Genomic DNA, 18,133 nt, shown 5'->3' with positions numbered 1-18,133 from the left:
TCTTAATGAAGAATTCCACCATGTTATGGTCACTCTTACCCAAGGGGCCTCTCATGACAAGATCGCTAATTAACCCTTCCTCATTGCTCAAAACCCAGTCCAGAATAGCCTGCTCTCTAGTTGGTTCCTCGACATGTTGGTTCAAAAAACCATCCCGCATATATTCCAAGAAATCCTCTTCCTCAGCACCTTTACCAATTTGGTTCACCCAATCTACATGTAGATTGAAGTCACCCATTATAACTGCTGTTCCTTTATTGCACACATTTCTAATTTCCTGTTTAATACCATCTCTGATAGCATTGTCAATAATTATCCGACTTTTGGTGATTAATTAGGGGAAGTGAGCTCGGGTTAATGATACTGTAATTAAAGGCCATGACATCACTAAGTGGGATTTAGAGCTCTTCTATAAAAGGATGTTAGTCATAGAGTCAAAAAGCACTGTAGCACAGAAACAGGCCCTTCGGAATATCCAGTCTCTGCTGAACCATTAACCTGCATGGTCCCACTGATCTGCACTGGACCGTAGCCCTCCATACCCTTCCCCCACATGTACCTATCCAAATTTCAGTAAATGTTCAAATCTACAACATCCACCACGTGCACTGGCAGCTCATTCCGCACTCTCACCACCCTCTGAGTGAAGAAGTTTCCCCTCATGTTCCACTTAAACATTTCACCTTTCACCTTTAACCCATAACCTCTAGTTCTAGTCTCATCCAACCTCAGTGGAAAAAGCCTGCTTGCAATTACCCTATCTGTACCTCTCATAATAATGAGATTTTATTATAATCTATCAATTCTCCCCTCAACCTTTTATGCTCTAGGGAATGAAGTCCGAACCTATTCAACCATTCCCTATAACTCAGGTCTTCAGGTCCCAACAGCATCCTTGTAGATTTTCTTTGCACTCTTTCAATCTTATTTACATCTTTCCTGTATGCAGGTGACCAAAACTGCACACACTACTCCAAATTAGGCCTCACCAACATATTATACAATTTCAACATAATGTCCCAACTCCTGTGCTCAAAATATTGAATTATGAAGGCTGGTGCCAAAAGCTTTCTTTAAGACTGTATATACCTGTGATGCCACTTTCAAGGGATTATAGATCAGTATTCTCAGTTCCCTCTTTTCTACTGCCTTCCTCAGTGGCCTGCTGATCTCCGTGTGAGACCTACCTTGGATGGTCCTCCCAAAGTGCAACACCTCATACTTGTCTGCATTAAATTTCATCTGCTATTTTTAATCCATTTTCCCAGCTGGTCCAGATCCCATTGTAAGCGTTGATACCCTTCCTTACTGTCCACTACACCCTCAATCTTAGTGTCATTGCAAACTTACTGATCCAGCTAATCCAGATCATTAATGTAGATGACAAACAACAAAGGACCCAGCACAATCCCTGTGGCACTCCACTAGTCACAGGCCTCCAGTCAGAAAGATATCCATCTACTACTACTCTCTGGCTTCTTCTGCAGAGCCAATGTCTAATTTACTATCTTGTCTTGAATGCCAAGCCACTGAACCATCTTAACCAACACCTCATGGGGGACCTTGTCAAAGGCCTTGCTGAAGTCCATTTAGACAACATTCACTGCCATGCCTTCATCAACTTTCTTGAAAAACTCTGTAAGATTGATTAGACGTGATTTACCACACACAAAGCCATTTTGGCTGTCCCTGATCAGTCCCTGTCTATCCAAATACTTATATACTGGTCCCTTAGAGTACTTTCCAATAATTTCCACTGTACTGATGTCTGGCTCACTGGCCTATAATTTCCTGGCTTATTCTTAGAGCCTTCTTAAACAACAAAACAACATTAGCTATTCTCCAATCCTTTGGCACCTCACCTGTGGCTAAGGATGCTAGGCCCCTGCAATTTCTGCACTAGCCTCTCACAGGGTCTGAGGGAACACATTGTCAGGCCCTGGGGATTTATACACCTAATTTGCATCAATACAGCAAATGCTTCCTCCTTTGTAATCTGTACAGGGTCCGTGACCTCACTGTTGCATTGCCTCACATCTATCAACTCTGTCCATCTCCCGAGTAAATATAAATGCAAAAAAATCAATTTAAGATCTATCCTATCACTTTGAGTTGCACACATAGATTACCACTCTGATCTTCCAAAGACCAATTTTAGAAACATAGAAAACCTACAGCACAATACAGGCCCTTCAGCCCACAATGCTGTGCCGAACATGTACTTACTTTAGAAATTTCCTAGGGTTACCCATAGCCATCTATTTTTCTAAGCTCCATGTACCTATCCAGTAGTCTCTTAAAAGACCCTATTGTATCTGCCTGTCGGAGAAATTTTAGGAACTGCACTCAGACACGGAGGAGATCGCTTCAACCCACCTTTATTCATGATACCGTAGGGAACTCTTCCCTAAGAGCGAGGTATCAGAGTTCCGAAAACAGCTTCAAGTACAGCTTCATTTATACAGTTGAGTACATATCAGTAAGCACTGCAAGCAGGGGGTATCGGTTAGTTATCAACTGTTCACGCACTCAAGGTCACAGCACATTCCACTGATGAGACAGTGGGATGCAGGCCTTGGGGTTTAAATCAAAAGAGGAGGACAACATTCACAGTTAGTTCTGATACATGACCTTTGTGCAGACACACAATACATTCTGTTGCACTTTAATCACGATAAGGAAGCATCTCTAGCAGAAATATGCTGATGTGTGATAAAGAATTACAAAAACAGGGACAGACTGGTGCGTTTGGTTCCCCCCCACTCTCACCTTTCACAAGCTTCAGACATTTATTCCATTTAGTCCATTTTAACCCTTTGATGCTTGAAAATTCCTCCACAATTTTAGAAACATAGGAAACCTACAGCACAATACAGGCCCTTCAGCCCACAGTGCTGTACTGAATATGTACTTACTTTAGAAATTTCCTAGGGTTACCCATAGCCATCTATTTTTCTAAGCTCCATATACCTATCCAGTAGTCTCTTAAAAGACCCTATTGTATCCGCCTCCACCACCTTCACCAACAGCCCATTCCACGCATTCACCACTCTCTGCGTAAAAAAATTTATCTGACGTCTCCTCTGTACCTACTTCCAAGCACCTTAAAACTGTGCCCTCTCATGTTAGCCATTTCAGCCCTGGGAAAAAACCTCTGACTATCCACACAATCAATGCCTCTCATCATCTTATACACCTCTATCAGGTCACCTCCTATTCTCTGCCGCTCCAAGGAAAAAAGGCCGAGTTCATTCAACCTATTCTTGTAAGGTATGCTCCCCAATCCAGGCAACATCCTTGTAAATCTCCTCTGCACCCTTCCTATAGTTTCCACATCCTTCCTGTAGTGAGGTAACCAGAACTGAGTGCAGTACTCCAAGTAGGGTCTTTGACCAGGGCCCTATATAGCTGTAACAGTACCTCTTGGCTTTTGAACTCAATCCTACGGTTGATGAAGGCCAATGCACAGTATGCCTGCCTTCTTAACCACAGAGTCAACCTGCGCAGCAGCTTTGAGAGTCCTGTGGACTTGGACCCCAAGGTCCCTCTGATCCTCCACATTGCCAAGAGTCTTACTATTAATACTATATTCTGCCATCATATTTGACCTACCAAAATGAACCACTTCATACTTATCTGGGTTGAACTTCTTCTACCACTTCTCAGCCCACTTTTGCATCCTATTAGTGTCCTGCTGTAACCTCTGACAGCCTTCCACACTATCCACAACACCCCCAACTTTTGTGTCATCAGCAAATTTACTAACCCATCCCTCCACTTCCTCATCCAGGTCATTTATAAAAATCACAAAGAGAAAGGATCCCAGAGCAGATCCCTGAGGCACACCACTGGTCACTGACCTCCATGCAGAATATGACCCATCTGCAACCACTCTTTGCCTTCTGTGAGCAAGCCATTTCTGGATCCACAAAGCAAGGTCTCCTTGGATCCCTTGCCTCCTTACTTTCTCAATAAGCCTTGCATGGGGTATGCAAATGCCTTGCTGAAATCCATATACACTACATCTACGGCTCCACCTTCATCAATGTGCTTAGTCACATCCTCAAAGAATTCAATCAGGCTCGTAAGGCATGACCTGCCTTTGACAAAGCCATGCTGACTATTCCTAATCATATTATGCCTCTCCAAATGTTCATAAATCCTGCCTTTCAGGATCTTCTCCATCAACTTAAGAACCACTGAAGTAAGACTCACTGGTCTATCTCTACTCCCTTTCTTGAATAAGGGAACAATATCTGCAACCCTCCAATCCTCCGGAACCTCTCCTGTCCCCATTGCTGATGCAAAGATCATTGCCAGAGGCACAGCAATCTCTTCCCTCGCCTCCCACAGTAGCTTGGGGTACATCTCGTCCGATCCAGGTGACTTATCCGACTTAATGCTTTCCAAAAGTTCCAGCACATCCTCTTCCTTAATACCTACATGCTCAAGCTTTTCAGTCCACTATAAGTCATCCCTACAATCACCAAGATCCTTTCTCGTAGTGAATACTAAAGAAAAGTACTCATTAAGTACCTCCGCTATCTCTGGTTCCATACACACTTTTCCACTGTCACACTTGATTGGTCCTATTCTCTCACGTCTTATCCTCTTGCTCTTCACATACTTTTAGAATACCTTGGGCTTTTCCTTAATCCTGCTCATCAAGGCCTTCTTATGGCCCCTTCTGGCTCTCCCAATTTCATTCTTAAGTTCCGTCCTGCTGGCCTTATAATTTTCTAGATCTCTATCATTACCTAGTCTTTTGAACCTTTCGTAAGCTCTTCTTTTCTTCTGGACTTGATTTTCAACAGCCTTTGTACACTGCAGTTCCTGTACACTACCATCCTTTCCCTATCTCATTGGAACGTACCTGTGCAGAACGTCACGCAAATATCTGCTGAACATTTGCCACATTTCTTCTGTACATTTCCCTGAGAACATTTGTTCCCAATTTATGCTTCCAAGTTCCTGCCTGATAGCTTCATATTTCCCTTTACTCCAATTAAATGCTTTCCTAACTTGTTTGTTCCTATCCCTCTCCAGTGCTATGGTAAAGGAGAATTGTGATCACTATCTCCACACTGCTCTCCCACTGAGAGACCTGACACATGACCAGGTTCATTTCCCAATACCAGATCAAGTACAGCCTCTCTCCTCTTGTAGGCTTATCGACATATTGTGTCAGGAAACCTTCTTGAACACACCTAACAAATTCCACCCCATCTAAACCTCTCACTCTCCGGAGATGCCAATCAATATTGGGGAAATTAAAATCTCCCATCACGACAACCTTGTTATCCTGACAACCCAGCAATTTTGTCCCTTGCTGCCTTTTTGCTCTTAAAATATCTGTAGAAGCCCTTAGGATTTTCCTTCACCTTGTCTGCTGGAGCAATCTCATGTCTTCTTTTAGTCCTCATGATTTCTTCCTTAAGTGTTCTCTTGCATTTCTTATACTCAAGTACCTCATTTGTTACTGCTTGCCTATAGCTTGTATGCACCTTCATTTTCTTAACCAGGGCGTCAATATTTCTTGAAAACCAAGGTTCTATAAGCTTCCAGTCGACGTTTCAGGCCGAGACCCTTCGTCAGGACTGAAACATCGACTGTACCTCTTCCTAGAGAAGCTGCCTGGCCTGCTGCGTTTACGAGCAACTTTGATGTGTGTTGCTTCTATACTTATATACTGATTAAGGAAACTTACCTGAATACATTTAACAAACTCTTTCCCATACAGTCTTATTACAGTTTGGGAGTCACAGCCAATATGTGGAAAGTTAAAATCACCTACTATAATGACCTTATGTTTCTTGCAAGTCTGTAATCGCTTTACAAATTTGCTCCTTTAAATCCTGCAGACTTTAGAGTGGTCTATAATATAATCCCATTAGCATGGTCATCTCTTTCTTATTCTTCAGTCCTACCCGCAAAGCCTCACTAGACGAGCTCTCCAGTCTTTCCTGACTGAGCATTACCGTGACATTTTCTCTGACTAATAATGCCACCCTTCGCTCCTTAATCCCTCTTGTCGCAACTAAAACAATGAATCCCAGAATACTGAGTTGCAGGTCCTGCTCCTCCTACATCCAAGTCTCACCAACGGCTACGATGTCATAATTCCATGCCCTAAGCTCATCCGCCTTTCCTACATTATTCCTTGCATTGAAATATACACAACTGAGAACATTAGTCCCACTATGCTCAACCTTTTGATTCCTGACTTTGTATGTAGGCATAACAGCATCTTTCTCCACAACTACTCCACTATATGTTCTGGCAATCTGGTTCCCACTCTCGTGCAACTCTAGTTTAACCTTCCCTCCCCCCACCCCATGCAGCACTAACCAACCTTCATCCTACGATATTAGTCTCCCTCCAGTTCAGGTGCAAACAGTCCCTTCTGTATAGGTACCACTTTCCATGGAAGAGAGCCCAATGGTCCAAAATTATGAAGCCCTCCCTCCAGCACCAGTTCCTTAGCAACTGCTAAGATATGGAGTATAGCACTTAAACCTGCCACACAAGCACAACCCACAGAGATTTAAGAGGTGGTTAAGATGCACATTTCTGGATGGACTATGTATGGCATCGGTAAAGGAAATGTGACTAATGGGTAGTGAGATGAGTGTCAAACCTCGAGGCATGAAAAGGTGCCCAAACTGGTTTTCCTGTAAATTGTAAACAAAATATGAAAATTATCTGGCATAATTTTTGTGTGGATCAAGCGGCTGCTCCTGATCTGAAATATCATGCTGATGGATGATGAGTACAACTTTCCCTCGGCAGAGATGTGACGTTGGAGACACTTCAATATGAAACAATTATATTTCACGTTACTTACTACTTTTTTGTATAAATAAAGTTCTAGAAAAACAATTGAATAATGAATCAAAAATATAAAACCATATAGTTGTTAGCTGCAAAGTAATGGATCTTCGGTGGCACGGTTCGATCCCACAGAGGATGCTGGGGATTGCACGCAGCTCTACTGGAGACTGATGATTAAAAATATATATTTCATTCTGACACTTGACAGCAGAAGTTTGGCAGATGGTGTTGAGAACTCCAGCAGGAAGATTGCATTGGTAACAGGACTTGATAGAAATGTATGCAGTATTGATAAGGGAGGATGTGGAGAGCTGTTTCCTCTTGCGGGAGAGTCTGGATTGAGGGTCATCCATTTAAGACAGAGATGAAGCATATTTTTTCTTAGAGTTGTGATTTTAGAACTTTTCCTTGAAGGGTGGTTGAAACGGAGTTTTTAAAACATTTTTAAGGCAGAAATAGGACAGGTAAATACAGTATTTACTTTGCAAAGGATATGGAAAGTCACCAATCAACAGGAATAGGGAGTTAACCATCAGGCTTTTAAACAAAAAGAGATAGCTGCACTCATTTAAGGACTCTGTTGTATTGCTATTTCATGCTCGTTATTTGTTGCTATTTATTTATATCTGCATTTGCACAGTTTGTTTACGGCTTATAGTTCCTGATGTTTACTGTTTACAGTTACTGTTCTATAGATTTGCTAAGTATGCCCACAAAAAAAGAATCTTAGGGTTATATCTGGTGACCTGTTCTGTATGTACTCTGATAATAAATTGAACTTTGAACTTTATTAAGTTATCAGTGAGTCCTTAAATGAGTATAGCTATCTCCTTTTGTTCAAAAGCCTAATGGTTAACTCCCTAATCCTGTTGATTAGTTCTTAGAAACAGTAAAATATCTTGCTGAAATTAACTGTCACTTTCCAGGTCACAAAGGATCTAGCCACACACACTTTTCTCTTCAGATACAGTGGCAGTTCTTTCTGTTTGGCCTCACTGGTCATTGTTCTTTTCCTTTGGTGATTTTCCAGGTGAACCTTGTGCTGGAAGATGGCAGGTCCCTGGGCTTGATGGTGCGCGGTGGTGCAGAGTATGCCCTGGGAATTTACATTACCGGTGTGGACCAGGGATCTGTAGCAGAAGCCTCTGGCTTGAAGGTATTTTACATTGCATACCAAATTTTCCAGAGAGGAAGAGCCCATGTATGTCGAGCTGTATTGATCTCAATGACTCACCCAATCGAGGATGTTGAGCTTTTGTCCCATCACAGAATACCTTTAGGAGTTTGGTTTCATGTCTTGATATTGTAAGGTCATTCCTGGAGTTTCCCACATTGGCGTTCTTCTGGTCACTTTGGAGGACACCAGTGGCTGTATTTCTTTTCTACTGCAGTCAGTGATCGGTGCTGTCCTTGGCATGTTACATCACTCCATGCACCTGAGTTTACAAAAGTAATATCTCATTTAGAACTAAGCACCTCCCACACTTCAACATTAACATAAGAGATTCTACAAATACTGGAAATCCAGAGCAACACCCTCAAAATCCTGGAGGAAATTAGCAGGTCTGGCATCATCTTTAGAGAGGGATAAAGAGTCAACCGTGGTGAAGGGTTTCAGGCTGAAACCCTTTACCAGGACTGAGTTCAGCATTCTGTCCATCTACAGTGATCTACCAGTTCAGACCAGGCCAGAGGGGCCAGCCATCTCAAAGTAAGCAAGACAGGCAATAAAGGATCTCTGCTGCTCAGTGAGGAATGTGACTTTAGTTCAGTGCCGGCATTTGCATCATATTTCTGGCAACCCAGTCAGGTGGGAAGTCCATTTAGTCAACAGTGTTTCTCCTTATAGAAACTATGGTCTCTTTTATTAAATAAGGAAATGGGGTTAATCATGTCTGAGTAAATATGCCCATAGTAATTGCCTGGATTTACTTTGACAGTGGGACTTCTGGGAATTTAAGATTTAAGAAGATTAGCTTTATTTGACACATGTAAATTGAAACATACAGTGAAATGCATCACTTGCGCCAACAACTGATAGTCTGAGTATCAGCCCACAAGTGTTGCCATGCTTCTGGTGCCAACATAACATGCCCACAACTTATTAACCCTAACTCATACATCTTTGGAATTTGGAAGGAGCACACAGAGGAAGCTCATGAGGTCACAGGAAGAACAATACGAACTCTTCACAGACAGTGGCACAAATTGAACCCAATCTTACAGGTTTTGCTCTAAAATGTTACACTAACCTCTCTGCTACCATGCTGCCCAATTTGTCTATACACAGACTAGTTGGGATGTCCAGCTGTAGGTGAACTTCCTCACTGGCGATCATCACATTGTTGTTTTGATCTCCTAAACAAAATCAGGGATCACCAAAGGCTTCTGGTGGAGAGAATCATTCAGGATCCAGATACCTTGCTGCAATTTACTGTGTAGGGTAAATACTCGCTTCCAGTGTTCAGTGCGGTTGAACCTCCTGCGCTGACCACCCCACTTCACATTCTTTCTCCTGAGTGATTCCATTTATGGGATCTATCGGCCTATCACCAGTAAGTTTCTCTTCATGCTACAGATGGCACAACATAAAGTAAAACCGCATCATTATTCTGTGACATACAGTACACACCTAATGCTGGAAGCACTCAGTAGGTCAGGCAGTATCTGTGGAAAGAGAAATCAAGTTAATGTTTTAGGTTAGAGACCCTTTGATTTTCACTCATCTACTGTTGTGTGAGTGATTTGTATGGAATTGGACAGATCCCGAGGCTGGAACACTACAAGCTACAGATAAAAATCACTTAAAGCACAGGTCTTTAAAGAGCATGTACTGTACAAGCATGAGGGATGACGTGAATGTTAAGTCATCTTCACTTAAACTTGATTGACTTGAGAATAAAGCCATTATCCTATTCCCATCTTAAACTAATCAGCCTCTCTACACTTAAAAACTAAAGAGGTAGTCTTTATATTATTTATAGATCACTATGAGTGATTTGCTAGCATTTTCTTTAGGAAACACTTGAAATATGGCTTTCTTAGTGACCAGCGAGGGCGCATCAGCATTGTGGCAACAGGTTCTTTCAACAAAGCATTGAATTTTGATTTCACAGTTTTCAGCAGATGAGTCTACATGCATCAATGAAACCATAATAATCAAAATACATACTAGACATTTACCGAGGTTTTGATTGTTGCCCCCCTCCCTCAACCTCCTACCTTCCCCATCACCTGGTCTCACCTATCACCTGCAACTTGCACTCCTTCCCCTCCCCTTCTTATTCTGGCTTCTGCACCCTTCCTTTCTAGTCCTCATTTGGCCCAAAATGTCAACAGTTTACTCCCCTCCATTATTTCTGCCTGACCTGCTGAATTCCTCCAACATTTCGTGTGTGTTAGAACATAGAAATCTACAGCACATTATAGGTGCTTCGGCCCACAATGTTGTGCTGAACATGTGTCCAGGCCCTGATCTTCACAGATTAATGTTGGCGTGGATAAGTGGACAGGCAGCAACTCTAACCCAACCACCAGAAGTTAGGTATGAAATTCCCCTTGGAATCTATGCTAAATGAATCTGGTATCTTCACACTGTGCACTCAGAAGATCAGGAAAAGGTGGGTAAATTGGTGTCGGAGGTGAGGATAGAAGAGTTCGGCTGTGTCTGGAGCTGAACTGTATCACAAACTAGAATCTCCATGGCTGTGTAATAGCAGCTGTGACCCAGCATCTCAACCGCTCAATAATTTATCTTTAGGCTTGTTCAAAGGGCTTCCAGATCCTGATATTAAGTGATGTTATGACTGTTCAAATTCCATTAGTACATTTGGAAATCCTCTTACATAAAGGTTTCAGCAGTTCATTACATTTTCTGGAATGATTATGTGCAATATGTGATTGAGGTTTATCTGACACAAATGTGGCCGTGTCACCATTGCAGACAGAGCGAAGTACATCTTTTCTAAACTCTTTAGAAGTACTTAGTCTTCAAAATCCTACCAAAGTCCTGGAACTAATCTCTTCATGGTGTGTAACGTACATAAAAGCAAATGCAGCGATGTTGTTGGTTGGAAGGTCCCAACATCGTGCAGTTGGAATCAGAGGCATCCAATCCTGGTTATATTCAATGTTAGCCACCCCAGCCCCTCACTGAATACTGCTATCATACTGGTCTAAAGCCAAACATCCAACCACCGCTACTCCTGATCAGCATCCATCAATGTCATCCAAAGTCCAATTCTTCTCACCCCTGCTATCCTGATCCCCCTCCCACCATAATCCATAGCCCATTGAGTGTCTCTGCTCTGCACCAAGTTGGTTAAGACATGATCTTTGTTCACATAAAGTCTGCAGTTCCATTTGTTTTGCACATCACAATTCGGGCCTTGTGTGTTTGATCTAAATACTGGCTTGTTTTGTGATGTCTGTCAATCTGCCCTGTTCTTGGTGGTTTTATCAATAGCAGCGACCTTAAGTGTGCCCAGAGTGGGTCTTGGAGGCATGTGGGACTAAGTTCCTGTCAACCTGCAGTGACCATGCAGGGATAAAAGGTCCATGAGAGATGGGAGCTGCAGACACACAGCACAGAATCTTATTCAACAGAATGCTGAACAACGTCAGCAGCCCCATTCCTAAATTTTCCCTTCAGCAATTAGAGTAGAGCACTGATATTCCCCACTAGTGGATCTGTTATGTGATTAATTTCAGCAGTCAGGAAGTCATATCAGTCTAAGTCATCATGAGACTTTTCTTCATTAGGTTGGAGACCAAATCATAGAGGTGAATGGAAGGAGTTTTCTCAATATTCCCCATGATGAAGCTGTGAAAATCCTCAAGTCATCTCACCACCTCATGTTGACGGTAAAGGATGTTGGGAGGTTGCCCCATGCCCGTACTGTGGTGGACGAGACCAACTGGATCAGTGGCCCAGAAATGAATAAGACTGCTGGAAAAGGGTAGGCTAGAGCTTCCTTTCATTATGTTCATCCATATACATTCAGTGGCCTTCTGTACTTAGTAAAGTGGCCACTGAGTATATGTTTGTGGTCTTTTGCTGCTGTAGCATATCCACTTCAAGGTTTAACATATTGTTTACTTAGAGATGCTCTTCTACACACCGCTGCTGTAATGCATGGTTATTTGAGTTACTGAGGCCTTCCTGCCAGTTTGAACCAATTTAGCCATTCTCCTCTGACCTCTCTCGTTAACAAGGGATTTTTGCCCTCAGAACTGCTGCTCACTGGACGTTTGTTTTGTTTCTCACACCATTCTCTGTAAACTCTAGAGACTGTTGTATGTGAAGATACCAAGTAATCCACACTTTCTGAGATACTCAAACCATCCTATCTGGCACCAACAATCATTACACAGTCAAAGTCACTTAGATCACATTTCTTCCCCATTCTGATATTAGGCGTGAAGAAGAACTGAACCTCTTGACATATCTGCTTGCTTTTATGCATCGAGTTGCTGCCACATGATTGGCTAATTCGATATTTGCATTAACAAGCAGGTGTAGCTTATAAAGTGGCCACTTAGTGTAATTGGAGTCATAGAAAAGTACAGCACAGAAACAGGCCCTTTGGCCCATCATTTAAACTACCTACCCCCATCGACCTGCACCAGGACCATAGACCTCAATACCACTACCATCCATGCACCTATCTAAACCTTCCTCAAACATTGAACCACTTGTGCTGGCAGCTCATTCCACACTCTCATGACTCGCTGAGTGAAGAGTTCCCCTCATGTTCCCCTTAAGTATTTCACCTTTCACCCTTAACCTATGACCACAGGCTGTAGTCCCACCCAACTTCAGTGGAAAAGGCCTACTTGCATTTCCCTATCTTTATCCCTCATAATTTTGTATACCTCTATCAAATCGCCCCTCAATCTTCTACATTCGAAGGAATGAAGTCCTAACCTGTTCAACTTTTCCCTTTAACTCAGGTGGTCCAGTCCCTGGAACAGGCTTGTAAATTTTGTCTGTACTCATTCAACCTTATTTATATCTTTCCTGTGGTAGGTGACCAAAACTGCACACAATACCCCAAATCAAGCCTCACCAATGCCTTATACAACTTCAACATAACATCCTATCTCCTGTATTCAATACTTTGAGTTATGAAGGCTAATGTGCTGAAAGCTTTTTTAATGACCTTATCTACATGTGATGCCACTTTCATTTACTTTATGGGCTGATTGTAAGTAATTGATCTTTGAGTGCTGATGCTGGAGGAATGCTAGTTCGCTAGAAAGCTATGTGTACTGTATAGCCTACATTATAATAAAGGGCTACTTTACGTTTTAATAACACGTCGTTGCATGCGCTATTAGGCGCTTATTGATTTGTATGTGTGTGCCGAGTTCGGTTTCTGCCAGTAAAGGACCATGAAACTTAGCTCCCGTCTCCAGCGTTTTTATTAATAGCGTTGTTGTGTAACCAGGCCACATACACAACAAATTGGCGACGAGGTTAATGAACCTACATCTTAATGGAACGCCGGGTTTCAGTCAATAACGACACTCGGAGGAAGAGCGCAAGGAATGAGCCAAGGAGCGGGAGAAGGCGGCAGAGTGAGGCTGTGAGTCCGAAAGAAAACAGAAGCACAGCCGGGGTCGGGAACATCAGGAGACAAGAGACACAGTCGGAGCCACAGCACGTCCAGGCGAGACCACAGCTGGCGCTGACCCCCAGGGGCTGAGGGTCTGCCTGCCCCAGAAGGGAGATAAAAAGGAGCGACACACGCATCTAGACGGAGTGCACTCGTGGCGCTAGCAAAAAGGTCTCGTGAGTCAAAAAGAAAACAAGGGGAAAACGGGGCTAAATTAACATAACAAAGGTGGCGATGATTGGAACCATTACAGCATTTGATAGTGGCATTGAAGACTGGGCAACTTACATTGAGAGAGTGGAGTTATATTGTGAGGCTAACAGTGTAAAATGATGAAAAGAAAGCCAGTGTCTTACTCAGTACTATGGGAGCAAAAACATACGGGCTGCCTTGGAACTTGTTAACTCCTGAAAAGCCAGCTGACAAAACGTTCAAGCAAATAATAGGCACTCTCCAACAGCATTTAAACCCCAAACCACTGGTCATTGCTGAAAGATTTAAATTTCACAATCGGAATCAGAGCAAAAATGAAAGCATTTCTGAATATTGTGCTGAATTGCATAAATTATCAGAACACTGTCAATTTGGAACTGGTCTATCGGACGCATTGAGGGACAGGTTAGTGTGTGGCATGCACTGTGAAACCACACAGAAGAAGCTCCTGTGTGAAAGAGACCTTACATTAGAGAAGGCGCTGAACATTGCAATATCAACGGAAATAGCAGCATTGGGTGCTTCCAAGATACAAAAGAAATCTCTGGAATATGCTACCAATAAGATGTCACTGCACAGAAATGGAGGAAAGAACTGTTACCGTTGTGGGAGCAGGTCACATGACCCTGAGGACTGTTGGTTTAAAGACAAAGAATGCAGAAACTGTGGCATACAGGGCCACACTGGCAGAGTATGCAAAGCTAGTAAACAGCAGAAAAAGGACAAAATACAGAGAAACAAGAAACCCCAGAAAGGAAAACACAACAATGTACACAAAATGAAAGAAAAGCAGTTCTGTGAAAACAACTCAGACAAAAGTGAATTGTCTTGTCTGCATCCTCACAGCGTGAAAGAGACAGATGGCCAGAGAGTAATATGGTTCACTCCACAAGTGGCAGGTGTGAGACTGAAAATGGAGTTGGACACAGGCTCAGCTTTAACATTGATCTCTGTACACAACTACGAACAACTGTTTTCCCACATACCTCGGAAACGAACTAAACTACTGCTGAAGACTTACACAGGACAGGAAGTGTGTCCTAAAGATAAAATTAAAGTGACAGTGACCTACAGAGACAAAACACAGCAGCTGAACCTCTGTGTACTGAAAAATGGAGGACCATCGTTGCTGGGACATGAATGGCTCAGGAAAATCCAGCTGGATTGGCACACCATCAAGGTACTAGATGTGTCAACAAAGGAGGACAGCTCGGCAGGGAAGATGTCTGCAGCTCTCCCCTCACCCATTGTCGACTATTACAGTGACGAGGAGGAGCTAGATAGCGTCAATGATGAGGACGAACGCAGTATCCGTGGCTGCGACTCGGATGAAGATACAGAGGATGCAAGTGAGACAGATATTGCCAATAAGCAGGATGTTGAAGACTACCTGGAAGTAAAAGAGCAGATGTACCAGGAGAAATTGACATCGCTCAAAAGACAGCTACAGCAGTTACACGAAGGCACTTTGCAGGAATATCAGAAAAAGATGAAGAAACTAGATTAACAGTACAAGGAAAGAATACGAAATGCAGAGCTTTTTCTGCAACTGGAGACAGAACAAGTGGAAAGGAATTATAATAAAGAGAAGAAAGCAGCATTGAAGGAATTTGAAGATAAAAAGATTGAGTTAGCAGAAAAGAAAAAGATGATTAAGAATGAAAGGCTAACAATGGAACTCACAGAAGGTTCTACGGAGGTAAAGCCAATAATGACTAGGAAACTAAGGAGGAGACCTAATGACCCTGTTCCAGTTACAGACAAAAGACGAAAAACTGCACATGAACAGATAATGGAAGATCTGCAAACTCTCAATAAGCTTAAATCTCCGGAAAGACCAGCATCTCCGTCTTCTCCTGAGCATCTTCCCAGCACTCCTTCTGAATCACCAGCACAAAGATATGAAGCACGAATAGAAGATGGAAAGTTATATTACTATAAGAGATGGTATCATAAAGGTCAGGCTACCTATTTGAAGTCTAAGGAGAATACGAAGATTGTCTATGTAATTAGCTCAGTTGGAAAAAATGAGATATGGGTAAGGAAGACAAGTGATAGCACAAATTGCGTATATATCTAGGACAGCTGCACAGAGGAGTCTTCATTATACGGAGGCTATCTGCTGCCTAGAACTCTTAGCAAGTGGGAGGCGCACATCTTCTTAATTCAGATGTCAACTTTTCATGACTTTTATATGGAAATCTGTATTAAAACAAACAAGTTTATTAACAGACTGAAGAATACACTATTTGAAGACACTTTCCAATGCCATCTCAGTTTTGATGATTATACATATTTTTAAGAATAACATTCACCTTTTCATGGATTTCACTTTGCTTTTGTCATCTTTGCAAGATGGAGAACACTACTCTTTATGGCTGGAGCCTGCCAATTTGTGGATTGTTTAATATATTCCAGACAATAGAGTGAAGACCTATTTGCTTCAGTGCCAGACAATCTAGAGGAGATCCCCCCCCCCCCCAGAGACTTGAGTTATAAATGGGTCTTAGACCAAAAGTAAAAAAAAAGGCTTGTTATAATTTGATATTACTAAGTTACTAAGTGAACAAATGGTAGGCGTTTGTATGTTACGGGTGAACATATTTGTTCAGGATAGTGCCCCAGTAAAAAAAACAAACAGTTCATACACTATTAAAATAAAAGGGGAGGAGTACAGCCTACATTATAATAAGGGACCACTTTATGTTTTAGTAACACGTCGTTGCATGCACTATTAGGCGTGTATTGATCTGTACGTGTGTGCTGAGTTCAGTTTTTGCCAGTAAAGAACCTTGAAACTTAGCTCCCATCTCCAGTGTTTTTATTAATAGCATTGTTGTGTAACCAGGCCACATACACAACACTATGGTTTGCAGTTTGTGTTTGTTGATGATTCTTGATGGTTGCATCCATTATCCTGTGTGTGAGAGATGCTTTACAGTCTATAGCATAATGAATATGCGGTCAGTGAGTTCTTACCCTACAGTCAGTAATTTTAATGAATGACATGGGATGGTTGCAGAGTGGGTGGGCTGCTCTGTATCATCTCCAGATTTTTTTCTGGATCAGAGGGCCTCCCCTAATGTTGCAGCAAATAAATTCTAGTCTCAAAGACTTTAAAAATCATTTCTAAAGACAGGCAGCATGTGAGAAAAGAATGAACATTTCAGGGTGAAGATTCTATGGGTTTTATTTCGTAGGAATCCTTGTAAATGTTTGAGTTGTTAACTGTCTGATCACTAATGTTCATTGAAATGAAAAGATATTGTGCCAATTTTTAAAAAAAACAACAGGATTTCGGCTTTAAACAAAATTAGAAAGCTTGTAAATAAAACTTGGTGTTGATTGGTCAAGAAGTTAATGAAAAGCATCAGTGCTGAGGAACCACAAGATGATTTCAAGCTGACAGAGCTCTTGGCAACATTGAGCCAAAGCCCAATCACGTCTAATATCGTCCCTTTGATGTTGTTAATCATTTCAACTGAGGCATCCAGCTGGAAACTAAACTCCACTATGGTTGGTCCCAAGCCTGGCTGCGAAAAGAGGAGGGTTGGACATGGAGCTAGCAACCTCAACCCAGAAAACCCAGAACTAGAGAAACACCAACATAAGTTCCAAAGACCTTATCCCTGGAAGCAGGGAGAACCTTCGTCTAGTAGATGTATGAAGTCAATTCACCAGCAGGTGCGATGGGCTGAAGAGAATAAAAATCCAACTGGAACTCAATTTCTCATTCAGCTGAGAGAAGGGATTTAAGAAAGGAACAATTTTCTTGCTGTGACTGTCCTGAAATCAACAATTGCAGTGGGCAGAGATCCTCTTCACTTAGTTTTTATTTTATTCAATAATTTTACGCACCTATTTTTGTTTTTCATTCTTCACTTTGTCCTTGTGACATTTTCTTTCAAAGACATTTTAAAAGCAAGTTACCAAGGGCAGCAACTTGAACCCAGCAGCTCCTCTGAGGGAAGGACTTGAACCCAGCGGCCCCAGCCCCACTGAGGGGAACAACACGAACCCAGCAGCCCCTCCAAGGGCAGCAACTCAAACCCAGCGGCCCCTCTGAGGGAAGGACTTGAACCCAGCGGCTCCAGCCCCTCCGAGGGCAGCAACTTGAACCCAGCAGCTCCTCTGAGGGAAGGACTCGAGTACAGCGGCCCCAGCCCCACTGAGGAGAACAACACAAACCCAGCGGCCCCTCTAAGGGCAGGACGAACCCAGCAGCTCTAGCCCTTCTAGCCCCTCCAAGGGCAGCAACTCGAACCCAGCAGCTCCTCTGAGGGCAGCGATGAACCCAGCAGCCCCTCTGAGGGCAGGACTTGAACCCAGTGGCTCAGCCCCTCCGAGAGCAGTGACTCAAACCCAGCAGCCCCTCCGAGAGCAGCGACTCAAACCAGCGGCCCCTCCGAGAGCAGCGACTCAAACCGGCTGAAGATGTAGAAAAACTGAAATGATTTTGCCCAAGGAATCAC

General features: G+C 42.7%; 1 protein-coding gene across 3 annotated transcripts in view; it reads left to right on the top strand.

The window, feature by feature from the left end:
• The window catches only part of whrna (whirlin a), a 193,069-nt gene that overhangs the window by 97,216 nt on the left and 77,720 nt on the right, over nt 1-18,133 (top strand). For all 3 annotated transcript variants that reach the window (XM_072239953.1, XM_072239952.1, XM_072239954.1), the window contains exons 4-5: nt 7,862-7,987; nt 11,593-11,789. In XM_072239953.1, the coding sequence (XP_072096054.1) occupies nt 7,862-7,987; nt 11,593-11,789 (323 nt within the window). The remainder of the gene's footprint in view (nt 1-7,861; nt 7,988-11,592; nt 11,790-18,133) is intronic.

The sequence above is a fragment of the Mobula birostris genome, chromosome 22 (genome assembly GCF_030028105.1).
Source record: "Mobula birostris isolate sMobBir1 chromosome 22, sMobBir1.hap1, whole genome shotgun sequence".
In the NCBI taxonomy this organism is placed as follows: Eukaryota; Metazoa; Chordata; class Chondrichthyes; order Myliobatiformes; family Myliobatidae; genus Mobula; species Mobula birostris.
The sequence above is the reverse complement of the archived record's forward strand: the minus strand, read 5'-3'. Positions and strand labels throughout refer to the sequence as shown.